Source organism: Rhipicephalus microplus, chromosome 6 (genome assembly GCF_043290135.1).
Source record: "Rhipicephalus microplus isolate Deutch F79 chromosome 6, USDA_Rmic, whole genome shotgun sequence".
NCBI classification, from domain to species: Eukaryota; Metazoa; Arthropoda; class Arachnida; order Ixodida; family Ixodidae; genus Rhipicephalus; species Rhipicephalus microplus.
Window position 1 is genome coordinate 171016849 of NC_134705.1, and position 14480 is coordinate 171031328.

The following is a 14480-nucleotide window of genomic DNA, read 5'->3' on the forward strand; positions in this document are numbered from 1 at the left end:
ATCCTCAACTGAAAGACTGTAAATTATTATACATAATCACAAGCTGTTCTGCGTAAACATGTTTCAGGCTCTCTCGCCCTGATGTTCCTGCCATTGGAAACATGCACTCCTTGGGTGTCTCAGTAGCAGAGAACGGGAATTCACCGCAAAACCCTTTTAGCGATACCCCGATAAACGGGGTATCGATAAACGGGGAACGCAGTGCGGCTGCGTTCTTCTTCCAGTACTCTGTAGGATCATTATTTCTTAAAATCAGTGGCTCCTTGAAGTGCTTTCGAACGTCTTGATTATAACGTATGGGCTCAGTGTGCTGTGTAGGATAAGTCTCTGGCGCTGACCCTTGGAGGAGTTGATATCGGTGGCGTCAAGAACGTCCTTGGAGAAGTTCTAAGAATGGCTGTCACGCATCCAAGCCGTTTATAGAGTTACAAACGTCATCCCATTGCTTTAAGTAAAGTACTGGCTGCCATCTACTCAATATCATAGTCAGACCTTTCTTTACTCAGTGGAGTAAGTCGAGCGTAAAGAAGTAGCAAGGTGGTTAATGGAAACTAACTATAATAATCGTTAACGCTTCGAATTATTATAACAGTGACAACGTAGCTCACTGACCTTTGTGTTGAAGCGGTAGACGCAAGAAAATATAATTGACTTGTTCTATTCAGTTATATAGAGCGTGACAAACACAGACAGGAAGTATTTGTGTTGAGTGCCACGCAGGTGTGCGTGCAATATACAAAGCGGCTCCGACTCGATGGAATGATAAGGCTGTAGATACGCAGACCTTATCAAGTAAACATGAAAACCAGGCATTCTATATCTTCACAGTGAGGTGAGTAAAAAAATATGAAGTGCAGTGCCTTATATATGAGGAAATTAAATTGTGAACTCGCGATGAAATGTCAGGTAAAATTTTCAGACGCTACAAAAAGGCAGAAGCATCCCGCATTGTATCGGGATGCGGGGATGATTAAAACGTCTTCTAAACTTCCCCAAGAAGACATTTTTTTTCTCTTCCGTACGCGTATTTGTTTTCTTTTTATGTCTTCTTTCTTTCTTCTTATTTTTTATTGCTTCAATTTTTCGACGTTGCTATAGGCGCACGCAACCTCGAACGACGTCATTGTTATTCAACCGCTCAGACACGTCGGGATGAAAGCTATCAAAAAAAAAACAACACTGTCGTGCGTACGATCGACGCATACTATGAAAAAGAGAAGAGATTCGTGGAGCGAATATTCTGAACGCGTTTGGCGTGTATAAGGCATACCGCAGGGCAATATTCATAGCCACATCCGGGGATTCGTTCGACAGCCTGTTATCGCACTGAGACATAAAAAGTTTTGTAAGAATAAAAAGTATACCAGCGCATCGGCAAGCCCTGTCACGAACACAATGGACTTCACTAAAAACAACAAAAAGATTTGAGGAGATATGAACAAAAAGAAAAAATAAATAAATAGGAGGAAACCACGTCGGTATAGCCTTGATTGACGTTTCAAAAGAGGAGGGCTAGGCACCGAGTCGACTTCTACGGTAACGTCAAATTTGCGCTGTTATCGATATTTCCTTTATTTCGTTTGATCTTGTCATCCCAATTATTGATTCTGTCATTGCTGCTTCCTCAATGTGAGTTTATGAAAGCTTTGAGATGACAACCATTCGGAGAGGTTTGTCGTGATAAAACAAGCCAGCCATGAAACACCGAGGTGTAATAAAGAAATGTGTGCGCGAAAGGCAGGATGTAACCGGGACTGCGATGGCACGAGATTGAACAGCATAGATAGGCTCAATATAACGTTTGTTTTGGTATGAACATGAAAAAATTCCGCGTTTTTTTTTTGTTCCTGAAGTACTCAGGCTGTGTTGTTTCTTTTATAATGTTGTGTCGCTTTTGTTGAGCAACACAGTGCGAATGACAACGATAGCTTAGCACAAAGAAATCCAAAAAGGTACCTGTACAACCACATGCCCTTTCATCTAAAATTCAGGCGGGTAATGCATTTATTAAAAGGTAACTTCACGTTAAAGGAGAAGGAGGAGGAAAAGAAAAAGAGAAGGGCCGGAAGAGTGCGTTAAAATGATATTAAGGAGCCAATACAGTCGAGTTTACTCATGTTTTATTCAATGCCTCCTACCTGTAGTCAAGACTACTGGTTAAGAATTATTTTTTTCTTCACGTCATACTATTAGGATGAAAAGTGGCGGTTAAAGTTCTGACGGTGCAATAATGTTGCAGCAATATTATTTGAGCATGTCACTTAGTACCGTACTGCCTTCTTTCTATTTATCACTGTGAAACCACGAGAGGTAAGGTTATATTAGGTATATACCATAGGTCATGCGAGATAAAGGTGGCCCGAGTCTGATAGTTTTTCATTTAGTTTCTTACTAACGAAAAAAATGGTGCTTGCCAAACATTCTGATTTAGGTCTCACAGCAGCACGAACTCCCATTTAAGCATCATTTTGCTTCGCTGCACCTATGAGCACAACAAAGAAGCGCACAGACAAGAACGTCCAAAACTGTGGTCTTTGTGTACGTTATACATTCAGTCCTTAGGCTTAGAGGATATCGAAGAGATGTACTCGAGCCATGAAAATTCACAAAATTTCCTTCAAGAACTCATTAGTCGTTCATTTCAACAACATAACTGTATAATATCGGAAAAGCAACTGGAGGTCAACATTCAGCTGTTTAATTTTGCACGGAAACTTCATCATCGGAATGCCAGTGCAATGTGACGGATTATGAATTCTTCTATTTTTGATTTCACTTTATTATTGGCAATAGAGTTCAAAGAAATTTCATGAAACTTGTCGAGTTCAATTGCTGAACCCTCACGGCAAAATACATTTCGTTATTTCCGATAAAAAATTGAGCAGTCTCCAGCGTAGACACTCTTCAGTATTCATTTGTCGCAGCGAGTTGGTGCGAGAACCTGAAGGTAATGCCATCACATGCATTTTTTGAGCACTTTGTCGCTTTACCCAACTTATTCGCATAACAAAAGTTGTACATTTCGTGCGTAAGTAACTTGAAAGGTAATTTACTAATACGAGAAAGACGTTTTCTGTTTTTTAGGGTGTCCATTTGAGTATTCTAGTATTCTAACACCCGCTGGCGAATTCGTTATTTTCCAGAGTAGGGTATAGCTTTAGGCGGCTGTCTCACACCGAAGCATACAAAACGTGTCACCTATAAGCGATTCTTGAGCACTTGACGTCCGCACTTAAGCTTCCGAGTGTTGCGAAGCAGAAAACGATTGGCAATTCGCTTAGGCATCTGTTTTTTTTTTCCGCCACTTGATAGTCTGCCTCACCAGGACCGACGTAACTTGCACTCTTGATTACGTTCCATATAAGGTTGTTCTTGTAATCAGGAAAACAGCTTATCAAAGAATGTTCGGCTAAATTGAGATAAGAACTGTACGACTTCCGTTTCGTGTACCGCCTCCTGTAAAAAGACGTAGCTCACGTGCAAACATTTACTTTTGAGCTGAAAGAAAAAGAAAGTACACCAACACAACAGTTTGTTCGTTTTACTTAGACGTTCTCTTTATTTTTATGTACACATAGCAACACAGAGCAGTCCGCAAATTACAGAAAAAAGAAAGCTCTTTTGCAACATATATATTTTTTTTTCTTGGCAAAACTTGGGACATTTGGATTGCTCGCTGACAACAGATAAGTACGAACGTATGAACAATTGTGACCTCGAGGATGATGACAAAATGGCAGTCTGACGTACTTGCCGAATGGTCAACAGCATTCGTGTTCTTCGAGAACGACAAAATTCCGAAGCAGGTACAAAAATTGTACATTCCAACTTTGTCCACCAAAAACTACTTAAAGCGAAAGCAAAAAAAAATGTCATGCGAAATGTACAGAAATAATGGGGACTAGATGACTTCATGTTAATGAAAAACAACACAAACATTGCAGGCGATGACTAAAAGAATGATCTAGCATAGCAGCTGCTAGAGAAAATTGGAAAAGCATTTTCGTACTTAGTATGAAGTCCAAATTTATTGTCCTTGAACGTTTCACGAAATTACCCTGAATGTTTGTGCCTAACAGCAAACAAATTGAGACCTTTTCAAAAACTAAGCAATAAACGTTTCCAAGCCTTCAATTTCGAGACACCTTCATGCTCCTCTTTCTAAATGCTGAAGCAAAGAATTGTTTGCAATTCGCGTTTTTATTTTTCTTCTACGCTGAATGTCCCGAGATATCCCCGTCCAGGCGTCAAGTAGTGCTAAGTGAATATTTAAATGCAATCTAGTAAGATGTATAAACATCTGTGTCGTCATTCCAAGTGAGTACACGTCGCCTATAAGGCTTCGCTAGGAAAAAATGGTTCTTTTAGAAATTGATAGAAAATACAAAAACTTTTCATCAAAATAAACCTAATTAACACACTGATGCCACCTCAAAGGAGTCAAACAAATTGGTTCAAGTTGTACGCGCCCGTGACACCAAAGTCTCCCATACAAGAGGTCATGGTTTCTAGACTAAGATAAAATTCTAGTTGCGCTCTTACGTGCGCTCATTAACGTCTGGACCATATTCGTTGCTGAAGGTGACGTTGCTTTCCCTTCCATTCATGTGTGGTCCCGTGACACTTTTTGACGGGCTGCATTATTGAGTGAAATTGTGCGTGCATGGTCTCGCCTAAATATTTCATTGCGATACCTAATATGGCCGCTAGTTAGGGAAGGATTCACCTCAGGTGTTCGTTTCGAATGCAGGTGGCTGGGAATTTCAAAGGTTAAAGTAGCAAAACGGCAGGAAGCAGCATTTACCAACCAGTCCAGCAAGTCATATCAGCGACCCTGCTATGAACCACCGCGACAAGTTTGCATTTTGATTAGGCACCACTTTTAGAGTGAGCTCCTTGCTTTTCATATTGGCCATGCTTCAACCATTTTTTTTTGCGAAAGTAAAAGTAAGTCTTTACCTTCACGAGAATGGATCGGCAGGCTAGTTGATATAGCCAATTAGAAACGTTACCGCGTTACACACGGGTATCAAATGAAACAAAGGTGGTAGTGTTTAGGTTTTGTATCGTATGACCTGAAAACAAAGCTGCAATTCACACCTGCAATGTAGTAAATCGGTGAACATACACTATCTTTGTTATCATCATCATATGACGGACTAATCTCGGCAAACTACTTGCGAGAAACGAAGATAAAGAAGATACAATATATTTCACGGACGGGCTGTGTAGCCGTATATCATTGCATGTCTTCTGAAGAAAACAAAAGAAGTGCAGAGCAGATTGACAGATCATGGAGAAAGAAACAATGAAAGACTGCCTTTCTCATCATGATGCTAATTAAGCCTTGGTTAAAATACCTTGCTAAATAAAGCCCAATTACAACAATACAAGTTAACTCCACGTTAATTAGACACATGCTGAGTAGTAAGCAGCTTCTTACTTAGCATGTTCATAGTTCACATGGCATTAGGTTGTACGCTAAGTATGCTAAGACACTGCTAATAAGTGATATCATACTTAGTTTTGTCCGACTAGGGCAAGCTGCGCACGCTTTCTCTGTTGGGGCTTAGCTTTGAAAACCTTGTCCTTCGGTGGTTCAGCGTATATGTTTTCCACGCTGCGTCTTGTTTTTTTTTTTTGTCCCAGTGTGTGCACGCTGTAAGGTTTCTGATATCTCTCAAAGTCAACTATTGATATCCCTGAGATGCAGCCCGCTGCAGTGCTGCATTGTCGAAGAGTTAAGTCAGCCCATAAGTAGCAATAAGTCAGCCATAAGTAACACGACATTTTCAGGTTCAGATTTCTTGAATGGCAAGTAAACGCTTAAGTATTTGATTCCCTCAAACATCTTACGTGGGATAGTAAGTCTAGCATCAGCACTGGACTGAAGGTACAAAATGCAGAAAAATTCACTGACAGCTCGAGAATGAGGTACTTGATTTTTTTTTGCAAAGAGACGAAGGTGTCGTAAGTCCATCACATTCAAGAAAAAGGAAGCAATAAAGCTGAAAAATGCCCCCACGTCCCCGAAAAAAGTAGTGAGGAAATGCGAATGCATTTCTTACGCCGAGAAAGAGCATCGTTGCCGTCAGACATTCACATTCATCGACTTCTGCCATCGTCTTGAGAGGAGCCCAGTCAGCGAGTGGTCGAGTGGGGCGCGAGCGTTCTCGGGTCGGCGCTGGCGTTTCACAGCGGCGTCTCGAGCAATTTTCGGATGTTCTTAAGAGGGGCCCAGCCAGCAAACGGTTGAGAGTGAGGCGCGAGTGGACGGGTGAGTGGGGCGAAGGGAGGATAGATAACTAGCGAACGGCGATAGGAGCGCATCTGTTTCTAATCTCGGGGTGTCACTCTTGAACTGCACCTACTCTCCCCTACACTCTCGCACCACATGCTCTGGTTGCTAGACGCGAGGATAAGCGCGTGCGCCGGCAGCTGTTGCTAAGGAAGAAGGAGCGAGAGCGGAGAGAATACCTGCCGACGCGCGGACAACGCCGGATGCCTGACATAGCCCGACTAAGAAATGCATTCGCATGTACGAGTGGTATAGACGGAAGGAAGAAGACTAAATCTACATACACAAGTGAAGGGGGTGAATTGGACGTTTAGGAAACAGCATGTCTATCGGCGTGTGTTATCGCAATTTCTACACTATCGTATGTAAGTGAGGCTGCGTTAAACGCTGACACATTACCGCGCACGATCGCCCGTGCCAATGGTCTAAATGCACGCAGCCTTTGACTACATACCACGTACACACACACACATACACACACACACACACACACACACACAAACGTACACAGTCTCTGCTGGTTACGTTTGGCCAAGAACAAAGCATTTCGTCGTGCCGCTTAACTCGGTACGCAGGGACTAAGGCACTTTCCCATTCATAGCGTCCCAGAGTCTTCTCTTTGGTATAATATCAATCAACATGGTCCAACTACGTCACACTCTTGCAGGGTTACGCGCACAAATCGCTGGAACGGTGTCCTTGGAGTAACAGAAGCCTTGCACTTTTATGTTCGGATAGTCGTTCCGACTACGATGAACCAACATGGCCGCCACCACAGAGTTGCTTCACTTTGTTGTCGCGAAGCATCCACCAAGGTCTCCAGAATCTTTCGGTGGTCTGGTCGTCGCGTGAGAGGGACTATATCTTAAGCGTGACATGTTAGCGTCATTCATAACAAAGTTCAAATGAGGACAGACAATGAAGCCAAGGAAAGCATATGGGATGTTACGAGTAGCAACCGTAATGTAAATGTTAAGAAAGAAAATTAGACAAAATGATAACTTGTAGCTTACAGGGAGCGAGCCTGCGGCCTACAAATAACGTGTCCAATGTTCCAGCCTTACGAGTGCTTAAAACTTGCACTCGTTTGCTTCATTCCTAGCAAATAATGAGAACTATCAAACAAGATGCTAAGGAAAGTATAAGGGACCTTATTAGTAGCGCTTGTAATGTAAATGCGAATAAAGAAAAGTGGACATAAAAATAATTTCTCACTGACTTCGAACAAAGCGTCCAATGCTCTACCTTTGCGAGCCCTTTAAACTTTCTTTAACAAACGATCGCTCAAAATTTCCACTTCTTTGCTTTCTTGTTAACAAGGTATCAATGAGAACTAACAGGCGATGATGACAAGGATAGTGTAAGGGATGTTAGTAGCAAATGTAGGGTAAATGCGAAGAAAGAAAATTGGACAAAAAGGCAACTTGCTGCCAACGAAGACCAATCCTGCGACCTTCAAATAATGTGTTCGATGCTCAACCCTCACGAGCCCTCAAAATTTCCACTCCTTTCGTACATTCCCAACAAAGGGTATTGATGGATATGTTGCACTATTCTGTACATAGGCAAATGGTCTCATACTGCCTTTTGCAGAAAACTTGCAGCGCCAGCAGATGCGTAACTGTCAATGACTGCAGGGTCGATGCGTTCCAACGTTCTTACGAGGGATCCAGGAAATTATAAAGAGTGTGGACAAAGCTTTCGATATAAGAAGCCAAAGAGATATAAGAAGCCAAAGCACGCAGTGCTTGCAAATTCAGATAAACCTGAACTTAAATTATATTGACGCACCGACAACCATCGAAACATTTGTCTTCCCTTCTCAAGATGCGCTTGAGCCTAAAATAGCTCCTTAGACAATATTTTATAACTGGTAATTTCAGGCATTAAGCGGGTTGTCAAGGCATCAGACGGCTCTTGAGTGCCAATTCATCGTATGAGTGCACGAATGGTGGCACCATTTAATTTCGTCAAATTTTTTTGACGTGATATTGCACCTCCCTGTGTCTGAGTTTTTTTTTTCTTCAGCAATACAACTTCAGAAAATTTCACTGGTCACTAAGGAAATACATATCTAGTTTCAACAGGACAAACACAAGTGATGAAGAACAAGGAAAGTGGTTTTCCGACCTTCTTGACACATTTACTGGATTTGTCTATCTTTAGCTGGACTTTTATTTTCTCAATGCACTAATATCTCGACAGAATGTGCCTGATCATTTGGAGACACAAAACCAAGCTATAGTCTGTCCGCGAATGGCTAGCTTTTGCATGTTGCTGGCTGTAAAACCTACTTCCCAACAGAATCATTACTCTGGATTTCTTTATTGGGAAACTATCAAAGTCAATGTAATCGGAATAAAGGGAAGCATTCAGTTTTTTTTAATCCTATGAATAGTGGGGAACGCACCGACTACTTGCCAGACACCTACGCTTGGCTCTGAAGCACTGTACACGTGCGACCTGTCGCCAAGAATGTCGTTTTCACGACAATCGCATTGGACGCATTTTAACGCACGAAATTACACAGACACTGTCCCTATTACACAGGAGCCTTAGACCTTCAGGATGCAACCTAAGTTGGAAGCCAGTGGTACCGTGCCCTAAATGTACAATATACACTACAGTGCCCTCAACTATGCCTACCACGAAAAAAGGATGTAACACGACACCTACGCCACGACAGTCAAGTTGCATGTTAAAGTGAACGGGAGATGGTGACGAGCACTTTCGAAAGTGATACTGCTTTCAAGAAAAGAACCAATGGCGATCGTTGGATCCCCTTTTATAGTGTCTTTCAGCAAGTTACGGAAACGATGTACGCTATCAGGTATAAGATAATGCAGTAGCGCTCCCCCTTTCTCGCTTGTGCTTTTGCTCCTTCCAGTTCCGGTTATAGGGCATTCCCTGAACGACAGGTTATTCGTTAACATTGCGTAAGCTGACGCAACAACGAAGCATGACGACCCCACATTGATTTAAAAAAAAAAGGATTTATGTTGTTAGGGTGCCATCACCGAAAAAAACGTACATGACTGCGAAAGAACAAGCGGTACCGTCATACGGTATACCATATTTGCGTGACTTATTTCCGTAACTTGCGAAAACAATGTTGTGAAAACTCGAGAGGAAACCCCTTTCACGCGTAGAACAAAGATGGCGTGGAACAAAATTAGACCAGGAGACCCCCAACAGCCCGTGAGTGCGTCAATGTAAACGACATGTAATAAGGACTTCCATAACCACAATTACCATCTACTCGCCTACACGCTCAGAGCACGCCGTGCGTTCCAAACTGTGGGACAGCGACTCCACAGAAATCGCCAACTGTAACACAGTTCCCCACACGGCAGTCGCCACTGATCTGTCGTCAGAGCAGGTTAACGGAGTCTGGTTGTACCTGGCCTTCAAAAGTATGACCACTGACACTACATATGCACCCATTAAGTGACATATTAAAGAGCTTGTGGCATCACCAATTTCTAATCCAGGGGTGTCACTCTTGAACCACGAGAAAGCGCGCGAGTTTTTCTTTACATACACTTTTTTTTTTCACGTGATTCGGTGTTTTTCCACTGCGTGCGCCGACATGCTGAAATGTCTATCTAGAACGTGTTCGCCAACGTGGAAGTAGGATAGTCTATCATGAATCACAAGGTGTATCTTTGGTATTGAAACTTAGCCATCGTTGCGCGCAAGTCACCACCGTAATCACTGATTAGCGAACACTGCGCGGGATGATGACGCTCATGAGCTGCAGCCTTTTTAATTGTGAAATTATTGGTATTTAACATACCGAAACTACCATATGATTATGAGAGACGCCGTAATGGAGAGCTCCAGAAATTTCGACCACCTGGAGTTCTTTACCGTCCACCCAAATCTGAGCACACGAGCCTACAACATTTCCGCCTCCATCGGAAATGCATCTGCCCCCCCCCCCCTCCTTTTTTTTTTCTACGTTGGTTCCGTTCTTTACCTTTCCTGAACCAACTAGCCCAACAACACGTTCTAGTGAACTCTAACCTCATCGGTGTCGCAAATGTAAAATGAGAACAATTCAGCAATGCGATAACAACCCGAAATTGCTGTCATGTTGACGGCAGGACTGCTGACAGCTTGCACAGTATGCGACTGAAAATTTGTGTCCGATTATCTAGTTAAGCGTGTCAGTCTTGGACTCTGGTCAATTGGTCAACGTAGAATGGGTCAGCACTTGTGACGTCGGCTCATGGAGTTTGGTGCTTCGTTATGGGGAAACCACGGGATCCAACACTACCACGTCATAATCACCCGGACAGCAACAGAGGAAATGTCAGGGTGCTACGTTCCACGCTAGCAAGGCTTTTTTTCGCTCCGCACAAGGACCACTTAGCACCATTGTTCGTCCGGGCTGCGTTGCGGGGTAAGAAGCTAAGAGCGGCGACGATACCCGGAGCCAGCGGATCTGTGGCAGAGTCTCCTATATCGTACGCACTTCGTGCACACCACGTTAGAGATCAGTTCACGCACAGTCTGTCTCTCGACGAATCGCCCTACCGCAGGACAGGACTTTTGGCGGGCGTTACCACCATCTCGGTTGAGGCGGCAGCATCTGATGCGAGTAGGTTGGCATCATGGTCCCTCCGAAGGATCCCATGCACGTTGCCACTGCCGCCGCGGTTGCTGCAGAGTTCAGGTCTCCCGGAAACGGTACAGTTCCGCCCGGCTGGGGCGGTTGCAGCACGGACGAAGAGCCGTCGGCCCCCTTGAGCGAGCCGGGCTGGCAGGGCTTTCCGTCCCGCACCAGGACGGGCACCGCGACCCGACGAGGCGACGGTAGCGGGTTGCCGGCGCCGGCCGACCCGTCCAGGCCCTTCTCCTGCCGGGCGCGCTTCGTCTTGTAGCGGTGGTTCTGGAACCAAATCTTCACCTGCGTTGGTGTCAGCCGGATGATGGAGGCCAGGTGCTCGCGCTCGGGAGCGGACAAGTACCTGCGGCGATCACATAAGATAATGAGAGCTGAGAGACGCAGCCCCGATTCACCGGGCGTTCTGAATGGCCCATTTTATCAAGCATCATGGTGGAAGAAGTATGAACGCGAGCAGATACCCACAGAACAAACGATGCCTACTGTCACGCTAAATGTCACTTGCAACCCACATCACGGCAGCGCTAACACACCAAATGTCGTGCATGATATCGTCGTCATCTTCACTTTTTCTAAGCAACATCGTGCTGAGTTGTTTCGAACGCAGCCCAGTGACTATCTGCTCACGTGTGAGCTAGAAGTCTAATTTCGCCTCCTTGCACAATCACGTCAACATCGACACAGAAATAAATCACGAACGTAAGCATTGTGTATGCCACTAGATCAATTTCGCGCGTGGCGGTGTTACAGACAGGTTTGGGGCCCCTACAACCATAGCGACAACGTTGCAACTTATATTGAACGCCACTGTACACAGAACGCTTGTGTCACATGTTCTTGTGGGTGCTTTCGCATTGTGCTTCCTTCATTCATGATGAGCCAACTCGTTCAAAAGAAAGTATTGATGACATTCAACAAACATGATTGTACAGTGCACGCACCAGAAGAATAAGAAGCTGTGAAGTGACAGTGTTAGCATGACATTGACGCAGATGTTGAAGATACAGTGAGCCGGAAATATCTGTATGAATTACTTCTAAGCTTCGTGCAGTTGTGTTAGAAAGCTACAGTATAACAGTTAAGTCTAACCAAAAAAAAAAGTCGATGTGTTACCCGTCGACGACAGTTCGTGCGAATCTTTCCTCCTTTCTTGGCTCACTGATCAAGAGACGCAAGGAAATAGTGAGACAAAATAGGTAAATTACGTCTACCTTAGTTTAAAATCTGTTGAGAAGGGGGGGGGGGGTGACTTATCAAGCGGCTAATTAGTTTCTTCCTCACCCCCTCCATCAACACTGTATTGGTGGGAATAAGGTAATATTATTACCCTCAGTATAATAATATTACCGTGATTGACATCAGGATTGTTACTATTTCCTGATTGTTTTGATTATTATTATTATTATTATTCCTACTACTACTACTACTACTACTACTACTATTATTACTATTAATACTATTATTACTATTATTACTATTTATACGTCACACTTCGCTCACCTCTGCTGCCGGAAACGCCTCTCAAGCTCGAACGTCTGTGCCTTGGAGAAAAGCACACGCCTCTTGCGTTTCTTCTGGGGCTGCTGCTGGGAGCCAGGACCAGAGGCGCTGCCACCATCCCGGTTCTGCACGCCGCCCGCCCCGAGGTCGTCACCCTTGATGTCGCAGCCGTCTTCATCCTCGCTGTTCGAGTCATCCACTGCGAGATCCACCGATGGCTTCGATGACTCCGAGTCATTAGGGCTCGCCGGTCCTGCAACAAAGTGATGGTGGGATCGTTGATCAACGTGCACACCTATTCGAGAGCGCATGACGAGGGTATAAACTCTCACAAGCATCGCTGCAAGCGATATATGCGTTCTGTTGCAAGTGCTGTCACCTACGAAAAAAAAAAAGTCGCAGCATATCTACGGAATGAATGATGATGAGTGAGGTGAAGCGTCCATCAGTCGGTCCGTGCTTCCGTGCGTCCGTTCGTTCTTGCTTCTGTCCCTCCGTTCATCTGTGCGTCCGTCAGTCCATCCGTGAGTCTGATTGTCTGTCTGTTTGTCCGTCTATCCATCCGTCCGTCCACCCGCGAGTCTGTCCATCCTTCCCTCTGCTTGTCTGTCTGTTCATCCGTGCACCCGTCAGTCCATCTAGTGAACACTCCAAGTATCGCCATCTCACATCTTTTCATACGGTATTCATCATATACAAGTACTGCCACCCAGCGCACAGCCCAAGAACTAAACAACAGGTGTCGTGGCCTCCGCGATCGGCTGCCGGCGAGGCCACGGAGGTGTCTACCATTAAACTCGTTTACTGGTTGTTCTAATGTTCTTCATTCGTTCCCGCAATAACATGTCCGGATGTTTATGCCCGAGGGCCGGATAACGACATTTACTTTTGGTTTAAGGTCACTTAAAGGTTGCTAACATGAAGACCTTAAAGCTTGTCATGCTTATTAAGAGCCGCAGTCGCAAAGGTAAGCAGCTTTAGATGTGAACAAAGGTCGTTGGGTTTGCATCTATAGAGTCTATACGGCACAAGGTGCTTTTATTCTGGATTTCAAATGAAGCTAGTTGCAGAGTGTACTAAAAAAATAGCTAGGCCTTGTAAGGGCTAACACGTGAACTAACATGCAGGAGGCTAGCAAAGATGAGTTAGTTAGTGAGTGAGTGAGTGAGTGAGTGACACTGCAGCTTCAATCCAAGAGTACAAGTTTGAATCTGATGATCATGTTTCTATGCTTGCCCCCATTCCCCCTATTTTATTGCCAGTACACTAAGTATCAAGTCAGCTGCATTGTACTGTTAGATTAGGCCGCGTCGTTCATATCAATCTATAATCACGTGGAAACGCTCAAATTTGCGCTCAAATCGCGAGCCATGCGAGAACTTAGGTTCTGTTTGTCACACGACCTTCTTAGTTACAAACATGGTGGGCCAAGTTTATTGTTGGACTGCAACTGGAGTGTGCGATCTTTGCGCTTATTTTCAAGGTGTTTCAAAGAGATTGTGGGCTTTTGTTCCCTGACATGCAGCACATTGATTAAATCCACTATAGTGGAAACACGGTTAGAAGTCGTACTTTAACTGTTCTCACCAAGAAGAGGCCTCAGAGATCCCGGCGACACGGAGGAGGGCGTCACGAGCGGCGTACTTCCGGTTGGCAACGCTGGGGACTCCTGGTGTGGGGAAGCCGCTAGCGCCGGAGGATCCCCCAAATCTCCGGCCTCCGAGAGCAGCGGAGAAGGATCCGATCCCACGGGAAGCTGACCCTGCAGAGGGTCCATGCCTCCGCCTCCCATGGAGCCCAGCGCTGTACACGTTTGAGTTTGTTTAACCACGTGGCAAATACGTTAAAAACACACATTGTATACGTGGCTTGGTGCGAAGGAAAAAAAAGTGGCGTGTCTCAGCTTCACTGTTTTTTCACCCCGAAAAAAATGTGAAGTTATAAAATGACAAAACATTACAGGTAGCGAAAAGCCACCTGTAATGTAAAGCCACCTGTAAAAGCCACTTGTAGCCACAAAAAGAACGCGGATGTGGCCCATGACAGTAAATA

General features: G+C 44.5%; 1 protein-coding gene across 2 annotated transcripts in view; it reads right to left on the reverse strand.

Moving 5' to 3' along the window:
• Nucleotides 1-3531: 3531 nt before the first annotated feature.
• LOC142765651 (uncharacterized) overlaps nucleotides 3532-14480 on the reverse strand; it is a 103351-nt gene continuing 92402 nt past the window's right edge. For both annotated transcript variants that reach the window (XM_075867000.1, XM_075866999.1), the window contains exons 3-5: nucleotides 14016-14231; nucleotides 12429-12681; nucleotides 3532-11271 (exon numbers count right to left, since the gene is read on the reverse strand). In XM_075867000.1, coding sequence (XP_075723115.1) covers nucleotides 10863-11271; nucleotides 12429-12681; nucleotides 14016-14231 — 878 coding nt within the window. In that variant the 3' untranslated portion in view covers nucleotides 3532-10862. The remainder of the gene's footprint in view (nucleotides 11272-12428; nucleotides 12682-14015; nucleotides 14232-14480) is intronic.